The 18,269-nt window shown below is 38.4% G+C and overlaps 1 protein-coding gene and 1 long non-coding RNA gene across 2 annotated transcripts in view; one reads left to right on the top strand and one right to left on the bottom strand.

The window, feature by feature from the left end:
- The window catches only part of SPON1 (spondin 1), a 388,936-nt gene extending 372,324 nt beyond the window's left edge, over positions 1-16,612 (top strand). Inside the window, exons 9-16 of the mRNA XM_058160540.1 lie at positions 4,008-4,148; positions 5,327-5,405; positions 8,016-8,198; positions 8,330-8,500; positions 8,610-8,777; positions 12,353-12,517; positions 13,366-13,629; positions 14,548-16,612. Of these exons, the coding sequence (XP_058016523.1) occupies positions 4,008-4,148; positions 5,327-5,405; positions 8,016-8,198; positions 8,330-8,500; positions 8,610-8,777; positions 12,353-12,517; positions 13,366-13,629; positions 14,548-14,711 (1,335 nt within the window). The 3' untranslated portion in view covers positions 14,712-16,612. The remainder of the gene's footprint in view (positions 1-4,007; positions 4,149-5,326; positions 5,406-8,015; positions 8,199-8,329; positions 8,501-8,609; positions 8,778-12,352; positions 12,518-13,365; positions 13,630-14,547) is intronic.
- LOC131186713 (uncharacterized) lies at positions 8,321-16,726 on the bottom strand. The gene is made up of 3 exons (XR_009152409.1): positions 16,605-16,726; positions 9,378-9,536; positions 8,321-8,458 (listed from the first exon to the last, which is right to left on the bottom strand). It is a non-coding gene; the product is annotated as an uncharacterized LOC131186713 (long non-coding RNA).
- Positions 16,727-18,269: the final 1,543 nt, after the last annotated feature.

Below are 18,269 nucleotides of genomic sequence, written 5' to 3'. Positions count from 1 at the left end.
AAAGGCAATACTGGCAGCCTGGCAAAAGGTAAGATCTTTTTTTTTCCGTGAGCTTCTGTTTCGTCGTTTGCAGGGAAACGGAAGGTCATGAAAGAAACGCCACGGAGTTCTGACCTGGGGTGGCAGTGCACATGCCAACAGACAGGGCTCTGCGTGCCACCTTTGGCACGTGTGCCATCACGGCACTCGTCATTCATTTAACCACAGGGACAAATTGCAGGAGACACCTCCACAGCATCTGTTTGCTTCCTTAATGGCATTAGTGGTGGTGGGGGAAGAATTGATATAAGTTATACTGAAGAAACACTTTTTTATAAGACCGCTTGACAGCTGAAAAATGAAACAGAATGGGCAAAGGGTAAGGTACAGTGGATAATGTATTTGACTGGCACTAGTTTCCATTCCATCTATAGCCACAGCAGCTCCTTCGGTGACTTTCAGCCCAATAGTCCATACAGGACACTTGTGAAGAAATATAGGAGGATTGAGCACTATGAACATACCTGGAATTCCTGAACAAAGCTGAGAAATATAGTAAATACTTGTGCAGGATTCTGTGCGAGACAAGAGTAATAGCACATTGAAAATTGCCCATCATTCACAGCAAGCTTTCTTGTTCTTCATATCTATGAAGGAAAACGAAATTCCGAGAGAAGAAGAAGCTGAAGTTGGCTTGGCAAATGAAAGCCCACCGCCATTCCATCTGAACTTTATTTCTTTATTTTTCAAACTGAAAGCTAGAACAAGCAAAATGGTAATAAATGCACACAGCATGAGAACTTTTCTTTCTTTCTTTTTTTTTTTTTTTGGTCTTTCAATCATTCAACGTAAAATCATTGGCTAAATTGGAAATTGCTTATGAATACAAAAATCAGAGATAGAAGCTATGATTTTAGTACGAATACTTTTGTGATATTCAGTTTTTGTATGAATGTTTATTTTCCTGTATAAGTATGAAAGCAATTAATGAGAAATCAATACATTAAGTGAATGTTTGAATACATTTGTGCATTTTTCTTCGTGCTATAGAGGTAGGGATTTTTTTTTATTCCTTAGGACGTATTCATATTCAGAACTTAGGTATGCAGTTTTTGTCCACAATTGAAGAAAAAGATGCAATGGCTTTAGAGAATTTGGTTATTTTATCTTAATTTGTTGTGATTCTAAAGTAAGACCAATCAAGCTCATTCCAATAGCTTCTATTATAGAGTCTTTTTTCTTTTTGATCAGACATAAATGCTACTGAATTATTTTTATTGGAGCTTTTGTTTGCTAGTTGGTTCGTTGGTTTACTGTAATATGATGTATTTGTGTTTTATTGCTTCCTAGATAGGGTTAGTAAAGTTGAAAACAAAATGAATATATTTCATTTATTCACAGGCTAATTAACTATGTCTTTTCATCATATGTAAGTAATTGGTATCTGGAGAAGAATACTCATGTCTAATGACTATGTCATCCTCTAAAACGGGCACTAGACCTGAACACATTTCCTTTGTATTTATATTATTTTATTATAAGTGACACATTTAAATATAGATGTTTTGTTTTAGTTTATTAGGTATATGATAGTATAACGGCATAAGAATGTTGCATGAATTTTTATTTATCTTTAAGTTAAAAGTAAAGTTTCCCTTGAGTTTAGTTTGTCTTTTAGTGACTTCATAGACACATCTATGGAATTTTATAAATAAGAGTGCAGTTTGCCACTACTTTTTTCTGGGATTTCTTGGGATTTCTCAGGAATTTCTCATCCAAGCTTAACAAGATTAGTCATGCACTTCTACTTACCTCTAGATTAAAAAATACCCCCTAAAAAAAAAAACCTCTTCAATTTTGAAATAGAATCCTTTTTTAGCTTGAATATCTTCTAAAGCAGGAATACAGCTATGATAAGATGTGTACATGGTTCAGGAGGTCCAATTTTAAAGGCAGGGATATAGAGCTTTTTTTTATTATTCTTTTATTCACTTAAAAGGTAGCATGAAGCAGTTTCAGCCAAGCTTTATCAGAAAGGTCAAGCAGTTTTACTTCTCTGGCTTTGGGCCTCTCTAAATTTGTCACCCATCAAAACTGATAAATCCACACTACTACCATCGCCACCTCTCTACCTAACATAACATAACATAACATCAGAGTTGGAAGGGACCTTGGAGGCCTTCTAGTCCAACCCCCTGCCCAGGCAGGAAACCCTATACCATCTCAGTCAGATGGTTATCCAACATTTTCTTAAAAATTTCCAGTGTTGGAGCATTCACAACTTCTGAAGGCAAGTCGTTCCACTTATTAATTGTTCTAACTGTCAGGAAATTTCTCCTTAGTTCTAAGTTGCTTCTTTCTTTGACCAGTTTCCACCCATTGCTTCTTGTTCTACCCTCAGGTGCTTTGGTGAACAGCCTGACTCCCTCTTCTTTGTGGCAGCCCCTAAGATATTGGAACACAGCTATCATGTCTCCCCTAGTCCTTCTTTTTGTTAAACTAGACTGAATCTGAAAGCTGGACTTTACCTCTTCAAGTAGTGTTTCCCAAAAAAAAAAAATGTTTTTCCCCTCCAAAGTCCAGCTTTCAGATTCAGTCAATTCTATGCCTGTAAATATATGCATATTATGATGTACAGTAAGTTCAACTTATCTGTTCACTGAACACATATAAATAGCCAGCTTGGTGTAGTGGTTAAGGTATCAGGCTAGAAACCAGGAGACTGTGAGCTTTTGTCCCCTCCAAGGTACAAAGCTAGCTGGGTGACCTCGGGCCAGTCACTTTCTCTGAGCCGTGGAAGGAGGCAATGGCAAATCACTTCTGAAAAATCTTGTCAAGAAAACCGCAGGAACTTGTCCAAGCAATTTCTGAAAATCAGACACAACTGAATGGATGGGGAACAAAACTATATATACACTGATCTCTGTGGTGGGAAAAACCCTTAGTTATACCGGCCAACATTTCTATATTAATCCAATTGGCAGGTTCATTGTCTGCTGCCTTTTTTTGGGGAGGGGGATCTTTGACCTTAATAACTTTGATCTTATTAGCTTATTAACTTCTGTCATTGAGAGCTTTCTGCAGTGAATAGAAACATCCAGCACAGTTCTTCAGGTAGTGCCAAAACATTTCTTTTGGCAATATTCCACTTGTTCACAAACTAACCCAAATCAAGGTTACCAATCCATATTGGATTTTACTGGAATCAGGTTCAAAGCCAGTTGCTGTGTATTTCAGCCATCTTAGCTGCCAGTCATTCCCTTTCTTTCCAGGTTTCTCCTTCCCAAAATCATCTCTGATGATATTTAACTTCATTGCTAATGCCACCTGAGTTCCTTGGAGAACTTTGTTAAGAGATTCTAAGCTCTGTTAGTTGGCAGCGACTGCAAACTGTCTTGTCTGGATGTCTGCATGGATACATAGATATAGCAATGCCAGTGGGATGCAGTGGTTGAGAGAGAGTCATCACAGCAGCCATTTTTCTGAAATGAAAAAATTCTCCCAAACTCTGACTGTAGAAATTAAATCATTGGATTGACTCATCAAAAATAAGAGAGGGTGGAAATCTATCTTCTCTTTTCTTGTCCTTCTCTTTATAGCAAGTTAATACCTAATCTAATCTCATTAATTATGACAGCGTAATATACATTAGGTTACATCCAAGCCCCTGAAATAATTGGGCATTAAGTTAGTTGTGTATATTTAAGTTATTCCATTTTTTCATTTCCCAATTTATTCCCCCCCCCCCACTTGTCTCTCTCTGTCTCTCTCCCCCTCTGTCTCTCTCATGTCTCTGTCTGTCTGTCTGTCTGTCTGTCTCTCTCTCTCTCTCTTTCTCTCATGTCTCTGTCTCTGTCTCTATCTCTCTCTTTCTGTGTCTCTCTCTGGTGTCTGTGCGTGGGGGGGATGTTGTTTAAAATCTGGGTCCAAACGATGTTCATGGAAGTTTACCTGCACCCTTTTTGTATACTATATTTTTCATTGTTGTGTTTCTTCTATGTCTGCCTATGCTTCTTTTTTGACTGCAGTCCTCCAACAAGCCAACAGTACCTCAGGAGAAGATAAGACCACTCACAAGTCTAGACCATCCTCAAAGTCCTTTTTATGACCCTGAAGGAGGTTCCATTAAATCAGTAGCCAGAGTTGTCATTGAGAGGATTGCGCGAAAGGTATTAGTATGAAAGTTCACTTAGTGAATATGATATGGAATATTTGAGCATGGAATGGGATTAAATTACAAGAAAACTGAAATATGGTAATAAAATGACAAATGTCGTTTAACAGGTTTTCATAAAGGGAGTGGGGTTAACTGGCTGTGCATGCTGGGTCAGTGGAGAGGTGAAGGACCTCATTCCTTAGAGCAGGGGTCTCCAACCTTAGCAACTTTACTCGTGGACTTCAACTCCCAGAATTCCTCAGCCAGTGTTTCCTCAGTGTTGGCTGAGGAATTCTGGAAGTTGAAGTCCATAAATCATAAAGTGGTCAAGGTTGGAGATCCCTGCTTTAGAGTGAATTCCTCTCCTTTCTGCTCAAACTTTAAGGAATGCAAAGAAGCCATCAAAGGTTTAAGGCCCCCAGAAGCACAAGAGGAGAGTTCCACAGAGCTGCAGGAATTGTTACCAAATTGGAATTTGCCAAGATAGCAAAGGTGAACTTCTGAAAAGCAAGACTAATCAAATTAATTTTATTTCATTTGGATTAAATTTAAGGATAGGTGAAATTAAATTAGATTTAGGTCCTGTCTTGGTTGTACTTCATCAAAAGCTCTGAGCCTGGAAAAGATTCTACGGCATAGCATTAAAAAAAAAAAAGCCTTGTAAAGCAAGATCAAGCTCATTACTTAATAAGAACATTTTCTAGCGAGTTAATAACATAATGATGCTATGTGTCACAGACAGATCTTTCTTGGGGCAGCAATCTGGAGCATATTCCTTCATTAGATATATGGAGAGTTTTAGGGCTCCCTGGGCATTATAGACAATAAGTGGGGCCCTCAAGCTCACTTAACATTGCTTTCTAGCACATCCAGCTTTTAGATGGGACATTATCTCCTCCTCATCTCCCCAGTCCTCCCATCACTTTTTTCCCCAGCAAAATGTTGTTTGCCTCTTAGCTTGTTTTGCAAGGGAACACAGCTTCCCCTGCCAATCAGAAACACAATATCTTTGTGAGACTTCCTTTAGGATCTGAGTTTTCCATGGGCCTGATGATTACTGCGTTCTTTATAAGCCTGAATGCTTGTAGATGCTGTTTGAAAAACTTCTGGCAATTGATTTTCCAGCCCAGTGCTCAGCATCGTATTATTTCTTCCACCAATTCAATCCAATTCGCAAATGTTTCTTTGCAGGGGGAACAGTGCAATATTCTTCCTGATAGCATCGATGACATTGTTGCAGATCTTGCTGCAGAAGCTCCAGAAGACGAAGGTACTTTGTAATTATGTCCTCCTACCTTTATGAATTTGTATTTCCCTTCACTCTCCAGTGCTGCTCCTCCGTATTTCACGCTGTTTGCCTTATTATTAGGACAGTATTAAAAACAGGAGGGGAAAAAAACAATTTGCTTAGCCATTTATGGTTGGAGTCTGCATCATTACTTAATAAACACCCGCAGTGATAGTGTCAGCAGGCAGAAATTTTGGCATTTTCTAATTTAGCAGAAGACTAATCTCATGTACTTTATTATCTTGTACGGGGTTGATCTTCATCAAGCTAAACTATTTTCCTTATCTAACTGCTCCTCTCTTATTTATTATAGGGCTTAGCTCAAGAATGTCACTGAACAATCCAACCAAAGTTCAGTTCTTTATATGCTTGTACACAATAGATAGAATGCAATGGTAGTGAATATCTGTAGCTCAAGTGTAGAATGAGGGTGGAGGTTCATTCTCTGAGCTTGTGGGTTGGTTTCCAAACATTTTGTTACAGGCTAGGTAACATCTTCAGCAGAGTTTAGGGCCATGATGGCGAACCTATGGCATGCGTGCCAGAGATGGCATGCAGCGTCCTCTCTGTGGGCACACGAGCCATTGCCCCAGCTCAGCTCCGCCATGCATGCGCATGTGCCTTCCACTGGCCAGCTGGTCTTCAGTTCTCTGCCATGCATGCACGGCAGGCGGAGCACACATGGGGGCGACACATACATGTATGCGGGGCCCCCACATGCGAGGGGTGCATTTATGCATCGGGGCAGGGCACATGTGCAGGGGTGAGGCACATGCTTTGGGCACTCAGTCCAGAAAGGTTAGCCATCACTGGTTTAGGGGATGTCAGTATCAGTGTTTTTCTGGTTATAAGGGCTTTGGGTGGTCAGAAGGTCCCGTGATGGGGAGGTCACATCAGGTGAGGGTCTCCCCTGCCCCAATATCAGGTGAGGCAACCCCCCCCAACCAGCACTTCACCTCCCAATGACCCTTACTTGACATGAAGACCCTCACCTAATGTCACTCACACTTGATCCATCATAAGACCCATCACAAGACCCTCACCTGACGTGATCCTCCCATTACAAGACCTACTAACCACACAAGCTCAGAGAATGAATCTTCACCCTCAATAGATAGAATCTTGACAAACTGAACCCTCGTTCTTTCAACCCAACACATATACCCTGGGAGATTCTAGAGAGTGGCTATCCTAGCTCTCTTCCTCCGTCTCCTACCCAGCTCTGGGCTGGGCTGCCTCTTGTTTTGCTTCCCACTTCTTGGAACGTGCTCCCTTCTCTCTGGAAACTGTTGCTTCACTATAATCCCATCTCCCCCTCTGTAGGCACCATCCCTCACATCTTTTTTTTTTTGTTTAAAAAAGTTTTATTTTAACATTCTTATCCAATAACATATCCAATAACATATTTAATGTACCATCATATACAATTAATCGGATCTGCCCGGTCACCACCCCCTTCCTTTTCCTTTTACTCTCCTTCTCTACCTTCTTCTACTTTCCACAACCATCCTCCCCCTCTCTTATCTACATCCTCTCCTCCTTCCTCCCTACTCCTTTCTTCTCCCTCTTCTATCCCTCTTCCTCCTCTTCTCTTTCCTACCTTCTTCTCTCTTCTACTTCCTTCTTTCCCATCATTCTGAAGTGGTAGCCGGGCAGCTCCGATCTTACATTAATTATACACCTTCAATCATCTTTGTACATTAACTATCAATCCCTTTTCTACCCCTCCCCTTTCTACCCCTCCCCTTTCTTCCTTCCTCCCCACCCCGGGACTTCCGAGAACCGAATACAGGGTATGAAACTAACAAAAATTAAAATATAGCACAAATCATAATCCATAATCATTCCTTAAAACCTCCACTCCCCTTCCAGAGACAAAGAAGATACTTTTCTTCCAATCCATTATATATCAGACCATTCCAGTCCTAGAGTTCTCAGAAATTTCCGATTGAGTTAGTGTTTGTTCTTGAATAAAGTACATAGTTTTTAATATCCAACCTTCATCAATCAATATCAAAACAACGTTCCATCTTCCAATATTCACCAAGGGTTCTTCTAAAATGTCTTCCTTCCTTCGTTTGCTAAGAAGTATATTTATACATCTAGCAGTCAACCGGAGATCATAAAAAGGGGGACTTGTTCTAGGCAAGGGCAAAGGTAGAGACAGTTAGTTGGGCTTCTAGGTAGAGTACCTCTTCTATAGGCAAAAAGTCTCCAGTACAGTACTTAGTGTGTCCATTAAAATATACTGAGTAGAGAAGTAATTTTAAAAAAGAAAACTATGTTTAATTGTTTGGGAGGATTATCCTAACTGGGTTTAAGCACAGTCAATAAATTTGAACTGAAAATGTTCATATGCATACAAAGAGTGTAAGTAAAGATTTTAGGTAAGCAACACAGCGTCATTAAGAGAAGAGTTGTTAAACTTAATTTGTGGTTCAGCCTGTTATATGTGGACATTATATCTGTGCATATAATGATGTACATCATATACAGATGTATGTATATTTTTGCTGTGTGGTGCTCTTTACATCACACATATATATGCATTCACACATACATACTGACCTATATATTTGTCATTGTTTTCAGATGATACTCCTGAAACCTGCATCTATTCGAATTGGTCTCCCTGGTCAGCCTGTAGCTCTTCCACATGTGAAAAGGGCAAGCGGATGAGGCAGAGAATGCTCAAAGCCCAGCTTGACCTCAGTGTGCCTTGTCCAGAAACTCAGGATTTCCAGCCTTGTATGGGCCCAGGCTGTAGTGATGAAGGTAGGTGAGAAGACCCTGGACATGAGAATCAACATGGAGCCATCCTCCGGGAACTGGGAATCAACATTTTGTTGATCAAATGTAAGTGAGGTTTGGGAATAAATGGAAACTATCCATTGTTGCTTTTTTAGATGGCTCTACATGCATGATGTCTGAGTGGATAACGTGGTCCCCTTGTAGTGTATCTTGTGGCATGGGAATGCGATCGAGAGAGCGTTATGTGAAGCAGTTCCCGGACGATGGCTCCATGTGCAAAGTGCCTACAGAAGAAACGGAGAAATGCATTGTAAATGAAGAATGTTGTAAGTATTTGATGCACCCTACCACACTTAATCAGCCTAAAAGCAAAATGTGAATCCTCTGTTAAATAACTGCCATCAGACTGATCTTTGGCTAATATATTATGGACAGCTCCTAGCAGTTGCCTGGTAACCGAATGGGGAGAGTGGGATGAATGCAGTGCCAGCTGTGGGATGGGAATGAAGAAGAGACACAGAATGATCAAGATGACCCCGGCAGATGGATCCATGTGCAAAGCAGAAACCACAGAAGCTGAGAAATGCATGAATCCCGAATGCCGTAAGTAACTCTGGTCAACCGGGCAACTAGGTAAAAAGGGGGTATGTTAACTGCTTTGTGTACACATTGTGTATTTACGTAAAGAAGAACAATGCTATGTGCATAGGACACATGCAACAAGTAACACAATTTATTACTTGTATACTTTCCAATAGGTTTCTTCACAATGTAGACTTCTAAAACTTTTTTGTGACAAAGTAGCCATTTCAAACCAAAAGTATATAAAAATGTACAATTATATGACCACAAGAGGTGAGGGAGCAATTAGTCTAAATATTTGAAGGCAGGACATTCTAGCAAATCATAAGCCCTGCAGTTTTTAAGACAAGAAATGAGAAGTGCTTTCCTGGAGTTTTTTTTCAGTTTCATTTAAAAATGCTGCTTTTTGTACACATATTTTGTACACTTCTGATCTACACACTTCTGATCTACACCACCGCTGATATACGCATTCACATATACAAACTCACAAGATGGTTGCAACCTGACTTGCTTTTCTTAGTAGAGTAAATCATAGCGTAACATACATTATTCTTGTAAATATAATTTGCTGTTGAGGGGAAAAAACATAATGTCAGAGGTAAATGCCAGTTCTCTCACCATCATTTTCTCTTCTTAAAAACAAGCTTCGGGGCCATGAACTCCATCAAGATCATCATGCTGAAGGAAGGAGATTAATTTATGTATTCCAAGAAGTTCTTCAGTACAAACCTTTTCTCAAAAGTGTGCATTTAGTCACAGAAAGGAAGAAAATGTTACCTGAAGGGAAGATGAGAAAATTTTAGCAATAGCAATAGCATTTAGACTTATATGCCACCCCATAGCACTTTAAAGCACTCTCTGGGTGATTTACAACATCATTCAGCACATTGCCCCCAACAATATGGGTCTTTGTTTTACCTACTTCGGAAGGATGGAAAGCTGAGTCAAGCTTGAGCCCTGTAAGGATTGAACTCCAGGATGTGGGCAGTGTTTGCCCGCAATACTGCGTTCTAACTACTGCACCACCAGAGTTCAATCCTGGTGGGGCTCAGGACTGATTAATGAATTGCCTGCAATCTGGGGCCAAAGCTGCAAATTTGGTGGTGGAGGAAAATGCTGTTGTGAAAGCAGGAGTCTGTGCATGAGGTGCAAATAATGAAAGTGTAGCAGACTGGAGATAGATGGTGCCCTATCCCCCCCCCCCATTTATTGAGAGGGCTGTTCAATTTTGACAAGGAGGCCTATGTATAACAACTCACTAAAAGAATGCAAATGACCAGTTGTATTCAAGGAGTATAAATCCTTCCATTGCCCACCAGCCAGTCAGAGCTGAAGAAGCTTCTTGAAGGAGAAGCAAAATGCCTTAAGAGAAAAACCAGACAGTCCAGTCGCCTCTTGAAAAAGCACCTTTGGGACAACCATGACCTGGATGAGTGAGAATTTCCATAGACATCATGCCACTGCCATCACGTCAAGGAGGAAGGGTGAAATTCCATGCCTGCCTCTCATCACCCACAATGTATACACTGGAGAGTTTCTTTTATCCATGAGGGCTTTCCCTATGGATGAGGTTTCAGGAAAATGAGTGTTTTTGGTGCAGCAGCTAGACAGAAAGGGTTCCTACGATAGCCAATTACAATTGAAGGAGAAAAATATTCCTTCATAATCTGCAGGTGGAAGGTGGATTGGGCTGAGCATTCTGATTAAGCTGAATAAGAAAACACACATTCAATACAGTGAGACAGAATGAACATCTGTGTGTTTCCTTATGTTTGCAGCCCAGCACAAAGGCTTCCATTCACCATTTTCTTATTGAAAACTAAAGGAAAACTCAATCCTTCAAGGATCTTTTTCCTACGTTCTATCATCATTTACAAGGAATAATTGGGACCGAAAAGAACTGTGCCCAACTTATCAGTAGCCTGCACATTTAATTAGAAATGAGAGCCATTGAATTCAATAGGATCTATTACAGAAGAAGCATAGATTTTATGCTTGTTACGCTCAGTTTTCTGCAGTTTTCTTTCTCTGGTTGAATGGTACTATGTGCAAGAAAGTAATTTGTAAGAGACAGAATGGTTTCTGTGTATATCCTGGTAGGACATCAATTAATTTTAGAAACAGAGAGTCTTATTCTACAGGCAATTAATTTTGATCAATAGACATTAGTCACTCACACACACACACACACACACACACACACACGGGAATATGCCTTTTAATATATTTTTTGTTGCTAGTTGCGAAGTCATGTCCGACCCATCATGACCCCATGGACAACATTCCTCCAAGCCTTCCTGTCCTCTACCATTCTCTGGAGTCCATTTAAACTCATATATATAAACTCATATATCATTTTAATATATATATATGCTTATTCATATACATTTATAAATATACATATTTGATGGGGGGGGGAATAATAAAGGACTGGTTTCAGTGGGAGGTGACATTTCTATTAACAAGATGAGAAAGATTGTTGCATGTGTGCAAATATTTTTATGTCTAATTTTTCTTGGATGACAAATATTACCACCACATGCCAAACAGCAATTAACAGTATCTGCAGGAGCCATTTAAACCATGGAAAAGGCTTTATTAATGTCAACCCTTTACCACTAATCCAACCCAGGAGAATACATTAGGAAATCTAATCAGAGATATCCAGCATTGTATGAGATAGAGTGATTTGCAACAAAAAAATATCTTAGGTATTTTTTGTTGCAAAAAAAGTATCTTTTAGGAATAAATTATGAATACTGGAAATGAGGGATGATAGTCTCACTTCGCTGTTAATGTAGATCTGCCAGCAATCTGCAGCAAAATACAGACTGGAATCATTAGATGGTGGAAGACCAGTACACATTTCAATCCAGTTTCATTTTAGTCATTATCAAATAGCTATCCTTTTCCTTGATGCGGAATGGGACAACTCACAGTGGCCAACTCGCTTCTGCCTACTTGTCATGGCCATTTCGCCATTGCAACTCACCGCGGCCAGTTTGCCACAAGATAACTCACCACAACCAACTCACCACGGGACAATTCAATAATTCAGTTGAATTATTTAAAATAATTAAAAAATTATTTTAATTTTTGTCATTCACATTTCACTTTATCCCTCCTTTTGCATCCTTTTTGCAATTATTTTATTCCACCATTTTTTCAATATTAGTGTAGCTCTTGTCACACAGAGAATTGGTGAGTTGGCCACAGTGAGTTGTCTAGTGGTGAGTTGGCCACAGCAAATTGGCTTAGGCAAGTTGGTCATAGCTAGTTGGCCACAGCAAGTTGGCCACAGCAAATTGTCCATAACAAGTTTTATTTATTTATTTGTTTATTTATTTATTTATTTAGTCGGGTACATATTAGATAATATAAGTATAAGCATGAATTGAATAAAGTTATTACAATTAAAGGGAACATTAGGACAGGGACAGTAGGCATGTTGGTGCTCTTATGCATGCCTAGATACTCCTCCCTCCTTGATGAGTAGGTAGATGGATCATTTGTTCGCCGGATTGATCATCACTTGTAGATTTGCTGTTTAAATGGAATAATCTCATCCTCTTTCCCATCCCAACCTGCCCTAGATACCATTCCCTGCCTGCTTTCTCCTTGGTCTGAATGGAGTGACTGCAGTGTCACTTGTGGAAAGGGGATGAGGACCAGGCAACGGATGCTAAAATCTGCTGCGGAGCTAGGAGATTGCAATGAAGAACTAGAACAAGTAGAGAAATGCATGCTGCCAGAGTGTCGTAAGTATAGATACCTATAGAGTATGAAAATTAATATTATGGTTGGTTTTATTTATTTCTTCTATTCCACACAACATACAAGCAGAAATGTGTTATATATATTACTTTTCCTATACGGTAGCATGATGCATTGCTTTGTTACTGTAAAGCACCTTTTGCACACCAGAAACAAATTCCTAATGTTTTCTCAGGTAGTACATATATATTAAAAAAATGACCTGTATTTTAAGAACGTGCTCAAAAGGGCCTTGCCATTGCTAAAATGAGTTATGCCATATTAACAAAGCTTTGTTATACAGACATTTTTTCTTACCTTCAAAGACATTTCTATGGAAAACATTCAGGAACGTGATAAAAAACATCCATTTTAAAATAGCAATACAAAATGATTAAATTTGTGCCATTCCAGATTGTAAAAGCCTGATGAATAATTGAATGTTATTTCACACATATTTTCACAGTAATTTTTATAAAAAGTGCCATCCGTCAATCGTTGGAAACAAGGTTTCCCCCCCCCCAATCTCTAGTCCTTTTCCTCTCCAATCACCTGCATTTTTCCATCCATATCCTTCCTATAAATCTGCTCCAAGAGTTAATTTCTGGTGGGTGATTATTTCTAATAGGGTGGTGTGAATGTACTGCTGTCAGAGCTTAGTGAGAAGGTGGTATCGCTAACGCATTTTCATGGCAAGCTTGTATAAAATTCATTCCATGTCATCATCAACCTAAATGCTCATTTTTCCTCATAGTGAGATTAAAAAGAAGTAAATTATTCTTCTGCTAAACTAGATTGTTCCACCTAAGTAAGTTAAGACTAAGCATCCTATTTTTCATCTTTGCTTCTCCAGCAATTGACTGTGATCTGACAGAATGGTCTCAGTGGTCTGAATGCAATAAGTCTTGTGGCAAAGGCCATATGATCAGGACAAGAATGATCAAAATGGAACCACAGTTTGGAGGCGCTCCATGCCCAGAAACTGTACAACGTAAAAAATGCCGAATAAGAAAATGCTTGAGAAACCCCAATATTGAGAAAAGGCGCTGGAAAGAATCTCGGGAGAAAAGGAGGAGTGAACAAGCGAAAGAAGATGTAGATGGTGGGCAATTCCCAGGTAAGTGTAGTAAAACTCACAGAGCAATCCTTAAATCAAGAAAGTGAGCTGTGCAACAGAGAAGTACATTATTAATTTATATTCTTGTTAGTACAGCTTCTTTCAATGATCCTTAACTATATCCCAGGAATCTGAATGTTTTCCATAAATTCTTGGGTTTAGATCATTGAATAGAATAGAATAGAATAGAATAGAATAGAATAGAATAGAATAGAATAGAATAGAATAGAATTTTATTGGCCAAGTGTGATTGGACACACAAGGAATTTGTCTTGATGCATATGCTCTCAGTGTACATAAAAGAAAAGATACGTTCATCAAGGTACAACTATAGATAACCAAATCAAGGAAATCCATCCTTCCTTCCTTCCTTCCTTCCTCGCCAGTAGTCAAGACTGAAGGGAAGGAGAAGGAAGGGGAAGGGGAAGGGGAGGAGAGGAGAGGAGAGGAGAGGAGAGGGGAGGAGAGGAGAGGAGGGGAGAGGAGAGGAAAGGAAAGGAAAGGAAAGGAAAGGAAAGGAAAGGAAAGGAAAGGAAAGGAAAGGAAAGGAAAGGAAAGGAAAACCTGCAATACAAAGGATTCATCTGAGATCCTTAGGTAGGCTGCTATTAAGTTCCAAAATAATCCATTCACATGATCCAGTATGTGACTATTAGATACTATAATCACAAACAGACCTATGAGCCACATATGGAAATGTTAGATGATTCAGACCAATTAGGACTTTCCGCAAGTACAAACGTCATTCCAGCATAACTCTGGAGTAAACTGTAGCATCTCATGGTTTATAGATCTTATCTTTCCATTTTCAAAACAGGAGTAGCAATAGAACTACCACTTGTGAAGGAAAAAAGAAATGTCAAGGGATTCAAGCACTAAAGTGATTCTTAAGTTGCTTATCTGTTATTTTTATTTTAGGTTGTAAAATGAAGCCATGGACTGCTTGGTCAGAATGCACCAAACTGTGTGGGGGTGGAATCCAGGAGAGGTTTATGACCGTCAAGAAGCGTTTTAAAAGCAGTCAGTTCACTAGCTGCAAAGACAAGAAGGAATTAAGAGCCTGCAATGTTCATCCCTGTTAGCAAACCGAAGTCTTTTGAATAATGCACTCCTGAGCTAAATGTAAAAAAAATCAACCTTGGTTTGATTTTTTTAAAAAAAAGAGAAAATATATAAATTGTGTATATTAGTCTTCATTTTTGCAGTGTGGTTTGCTTAATTAGTCTTGCTGGTGCAAGAGATCTATTTTATAAATACTTCCTTACAAACATCTGCTGAGAGTAGCTCCTTAATGCTCCAGCTAGCCCTTAATGCATAAAACTAGTGAAGTCATTGTGAAATCTTATAACACTGAAATTATAGACATATCTGTGTGGACAAACCATAATCATAGAAATAGTCCCTGTAAATACTTGGGATGCATGCAAAAATGATACTGCAAACCTAAATATTTGGAAACCATTTTCAAAATATTCAAAGCAGTGCCTCTGTGTTTATACAGCTGTGCCAAGGAATTACTTTAATAATACTACAGGTGCATATTGATCTTTAACCATCAGCAATGTAAAAAAAAAAGGTATTTATAGCAATCCTTTGACAATATTCTTTTTCTTCTTCTTCCTGCAATTGCTTAGACCCCCTATTAAATAAATCACCTTATGATTGTTTCCATTAAGAAAGGAAAGCAAACATAAGCTGCCCAGACAGTGAAGAGTAAGGAGGAACAATTTTCCATCTGTAAGCCATATGTCAATTAGCCAGTAAGCTGCATTTAAAAATATCTTCCATACTCTCTCACAGTCATAAGCTAGGTGATAAGGTACAGGAAAATAGCCTCCTTTAACAAGTTCTCCTTGCGTGCAACATAGCTAGGGAAATACATTTCAGAAGCTTGAGGGGGAATTGTGGACTTTTATAGAGTTAACCAGTGTAAAGAAACAATATAAATACTCACAAAAGATGTGAATCTACCCAGCTCTAGAGTAGTTGATCTTATTCTATCCACCAAGTCTAGGAAGAACTAAGGAGCGTTTTATTTTGTTTGCTTCAGAATATAATTTTGCTTCTTTGTCACACAACAACTTAATTTGACTTCTATTCCTCTTACATAAACGTCCCTGCATTCGTCATGTTTTTGCTTTATTTTTCTACTTGGTAACTCAGTGGTGAACAAAGCACGTGCAGAAAATGCTTTGTGGGAACATGGTGTTACTAATTTCCAAGCATGCACACCCCTACTCACAAAGAGCAAAGGAAAAAGCATAGCTGTTTGAAAAATGTCATGAAGTTGAAGGATTAGATAAATGCCAGTACCACTGACAGGTTCCTTAGGGACATCTTAGGAATGAAGATGAAAGCTCCTATATTTGTATTATAAAATATTATTACAGGCTTATAGCTTGAACTTTTAGATTTCAGCTTCCATAATCCCTAGTCAACACAGATGGTTGAAGAGACCGCTATTAAAAAAAATCAGATTCTCTGTCTGCAATTTAACAAGCAACTATGTGGCATGTCTTGCAAACAAGATAGCTTAAATTAATAAATGCCAAATGCCAGTACACATTAGATCCCCAAACAGAAAATTTTAACTTAAAAGCATGAAGCCTGATCATGTCAAGCAGGAATTGGGTCAATATATTTACAGAATTAACTGGCTTGGCCTTTTTAGATAGCAGAAATCCTTAGCACCTTAGGGGTACAAGGGTGGCCATGGGGAAGGGTTTTTAGCTTCCGAAGATTAGCAATGTTCTTTTCCCCCCAAAGTTTTATGTACAGATACCTAATACTTTCATTTTACCACTTCCATATGACCACACAATCTTCCATTTTATGAAGTTTCCAAAGTTCCTCCATCTAAATCTAGATAAGGCTATGGCTCAACTAGCTTGCTAGAAATGTACCCTCATAAATTATATTACAATTATTGTACTTTTTCATTCTGAACAGCCAGTCATTTTTTTAATGTAACTCACCCAAAAACACTGGAGTCCAAGGCACAGAGTGAACATAGGAGTTCTATAGGTCCATATGGGCACGTATAGAGCAGAAACATCTCGAAGCAGCAAACATTTTCCAAGTTGCTATCAGTGTCCCCGGTCTTCAGATATTAAAGGTTCTGTTGTTTTATGATGATAAATTAGTCATCCATCCGATCAAAATATGCATGAAATGTGTACGCTCCTCATGAATTTAACTGCAACAAACAGTTCCTTTTATGCTGTGATGTATTAAATATTGGTGACTGCCTTAGAAGAGTGTTGGCTCTAGTGAACTAAGTACAAACACTGCGCCTGATTTCAGAGGAATTCAAAATTGGTATTTCACTGGGGGCAATATTTGACTGACAGAATGGTTGCACAGTTGCCTTTAATTTCTTTAATGTCTAATAGTATTATGAATGGTTGGCTAACTTTTCAAAGGATTGCTATCAGACAGCATGACAAAGCTTGCAGATGAATATAATTTCCATCTTATATCAGTCAGTAGTTGTCCCAGTTCATACTGGAAAAAAAAGAAAATATTCTAATTCGTTTCAAAGGAATTTTTGTCTTGAAGCTTGTGACTCTTCACAGAATAATACATAAAAAGCATCAGAAGAAAATGAAGGGGGGAGAAAAACAGAAGAAATCTAATCCAATTAAAGTTATTCCATTCTTTTAATTATGGACTTTAATTAAGATTACCTTGTACCACTGAATTTAGAAGAATTTAATTATATCTAATGTATTGAAACCCTTAAGATTTCTTTGTTAAACGAACTCATTGTAATATGGAATACATATTTCTGAATTGCTACAAACCTTGTAGTATAATGTTGGCTCCATATCAACCAACTAAAATATATGGAGGGTTGGTTTTGTTTTTTGTTTTTACAATAATTCATGTCTCTTGCACACTTCAGAACCAAAACGCAGGTATGCAATAGCTATAAGAATTTTATACACCTCACTGACCATTTATTAACATTGGTATATCTTCTTGTTCCTCTTTGTTGTTGTTGTTTTTTAAAAAAAATAATCTGTAGAAACTTTACAAGCAATGAACAGAAATGCGGGGGGGGATTATATGTACAATAGGTTTTAATAAAAGCTACCTTGTTTTTTTTTAAAAAAATCAGAAAAGATCCTCTTTTATTTTAAGTTTTCTTGTTATTTTGGGTTCACAATGAAATTTTTGAGAAAACTGTTATGGATATATTTCCTACCAAAGTCTTGTGTAGATGTTTTGTATGTAGTTGTCTGGCTAACACATTATTATTTTGGAATAAAGACATCTTTACTATGAAAACAAAAACATGCATGTACTTTAGTTTAATAGTGCCGCATCAGATTAGAAGTGACTGCCAAAACTCTCTGAAAATACATGACTTCAGATCTCAGCCAACACTTCCTGAAATATGTTAGCTCTGTGCAACATTGAGATATGAATCTTAAATAGGATCTTGACAGACCTGAACATTGGGTGCTTTCTAATAAAATGAAATACAATGCTGAAAAAAGTAAGGTTTTACATTTAGGCAAGGAAAAAAATGTCCAGGCATAGTATAAGTGGTACCTGGCTCAATAGTAGTATCTGTGAGAGGGATCTTGGAGTCCTAGTGGACAATCTTTTAAATATGAGCCAGGAGTGTGCAGCAG

The sequence above is a fragment of the Ahaetulla prasina genome, chromosome 1, assembly GCF_028640845.1.
Source record: "Ahaetulla prasina isolate Xishuangbanna chromosome 1, ASM2864084v1, whole genome shotgun sequence".
Taxonomy (NCBI): Eukaryota; Metazoa; Chordata; class Lepidosauria; order Squamata; family Colubridae; genus Ahaetulla; species Ahaetulla prasina.
The sequence above is the reverse complement of the archived record's forward strand: the minus strand, read 5'-3'. Positions and strand labels throughout refer to the sequence as shown.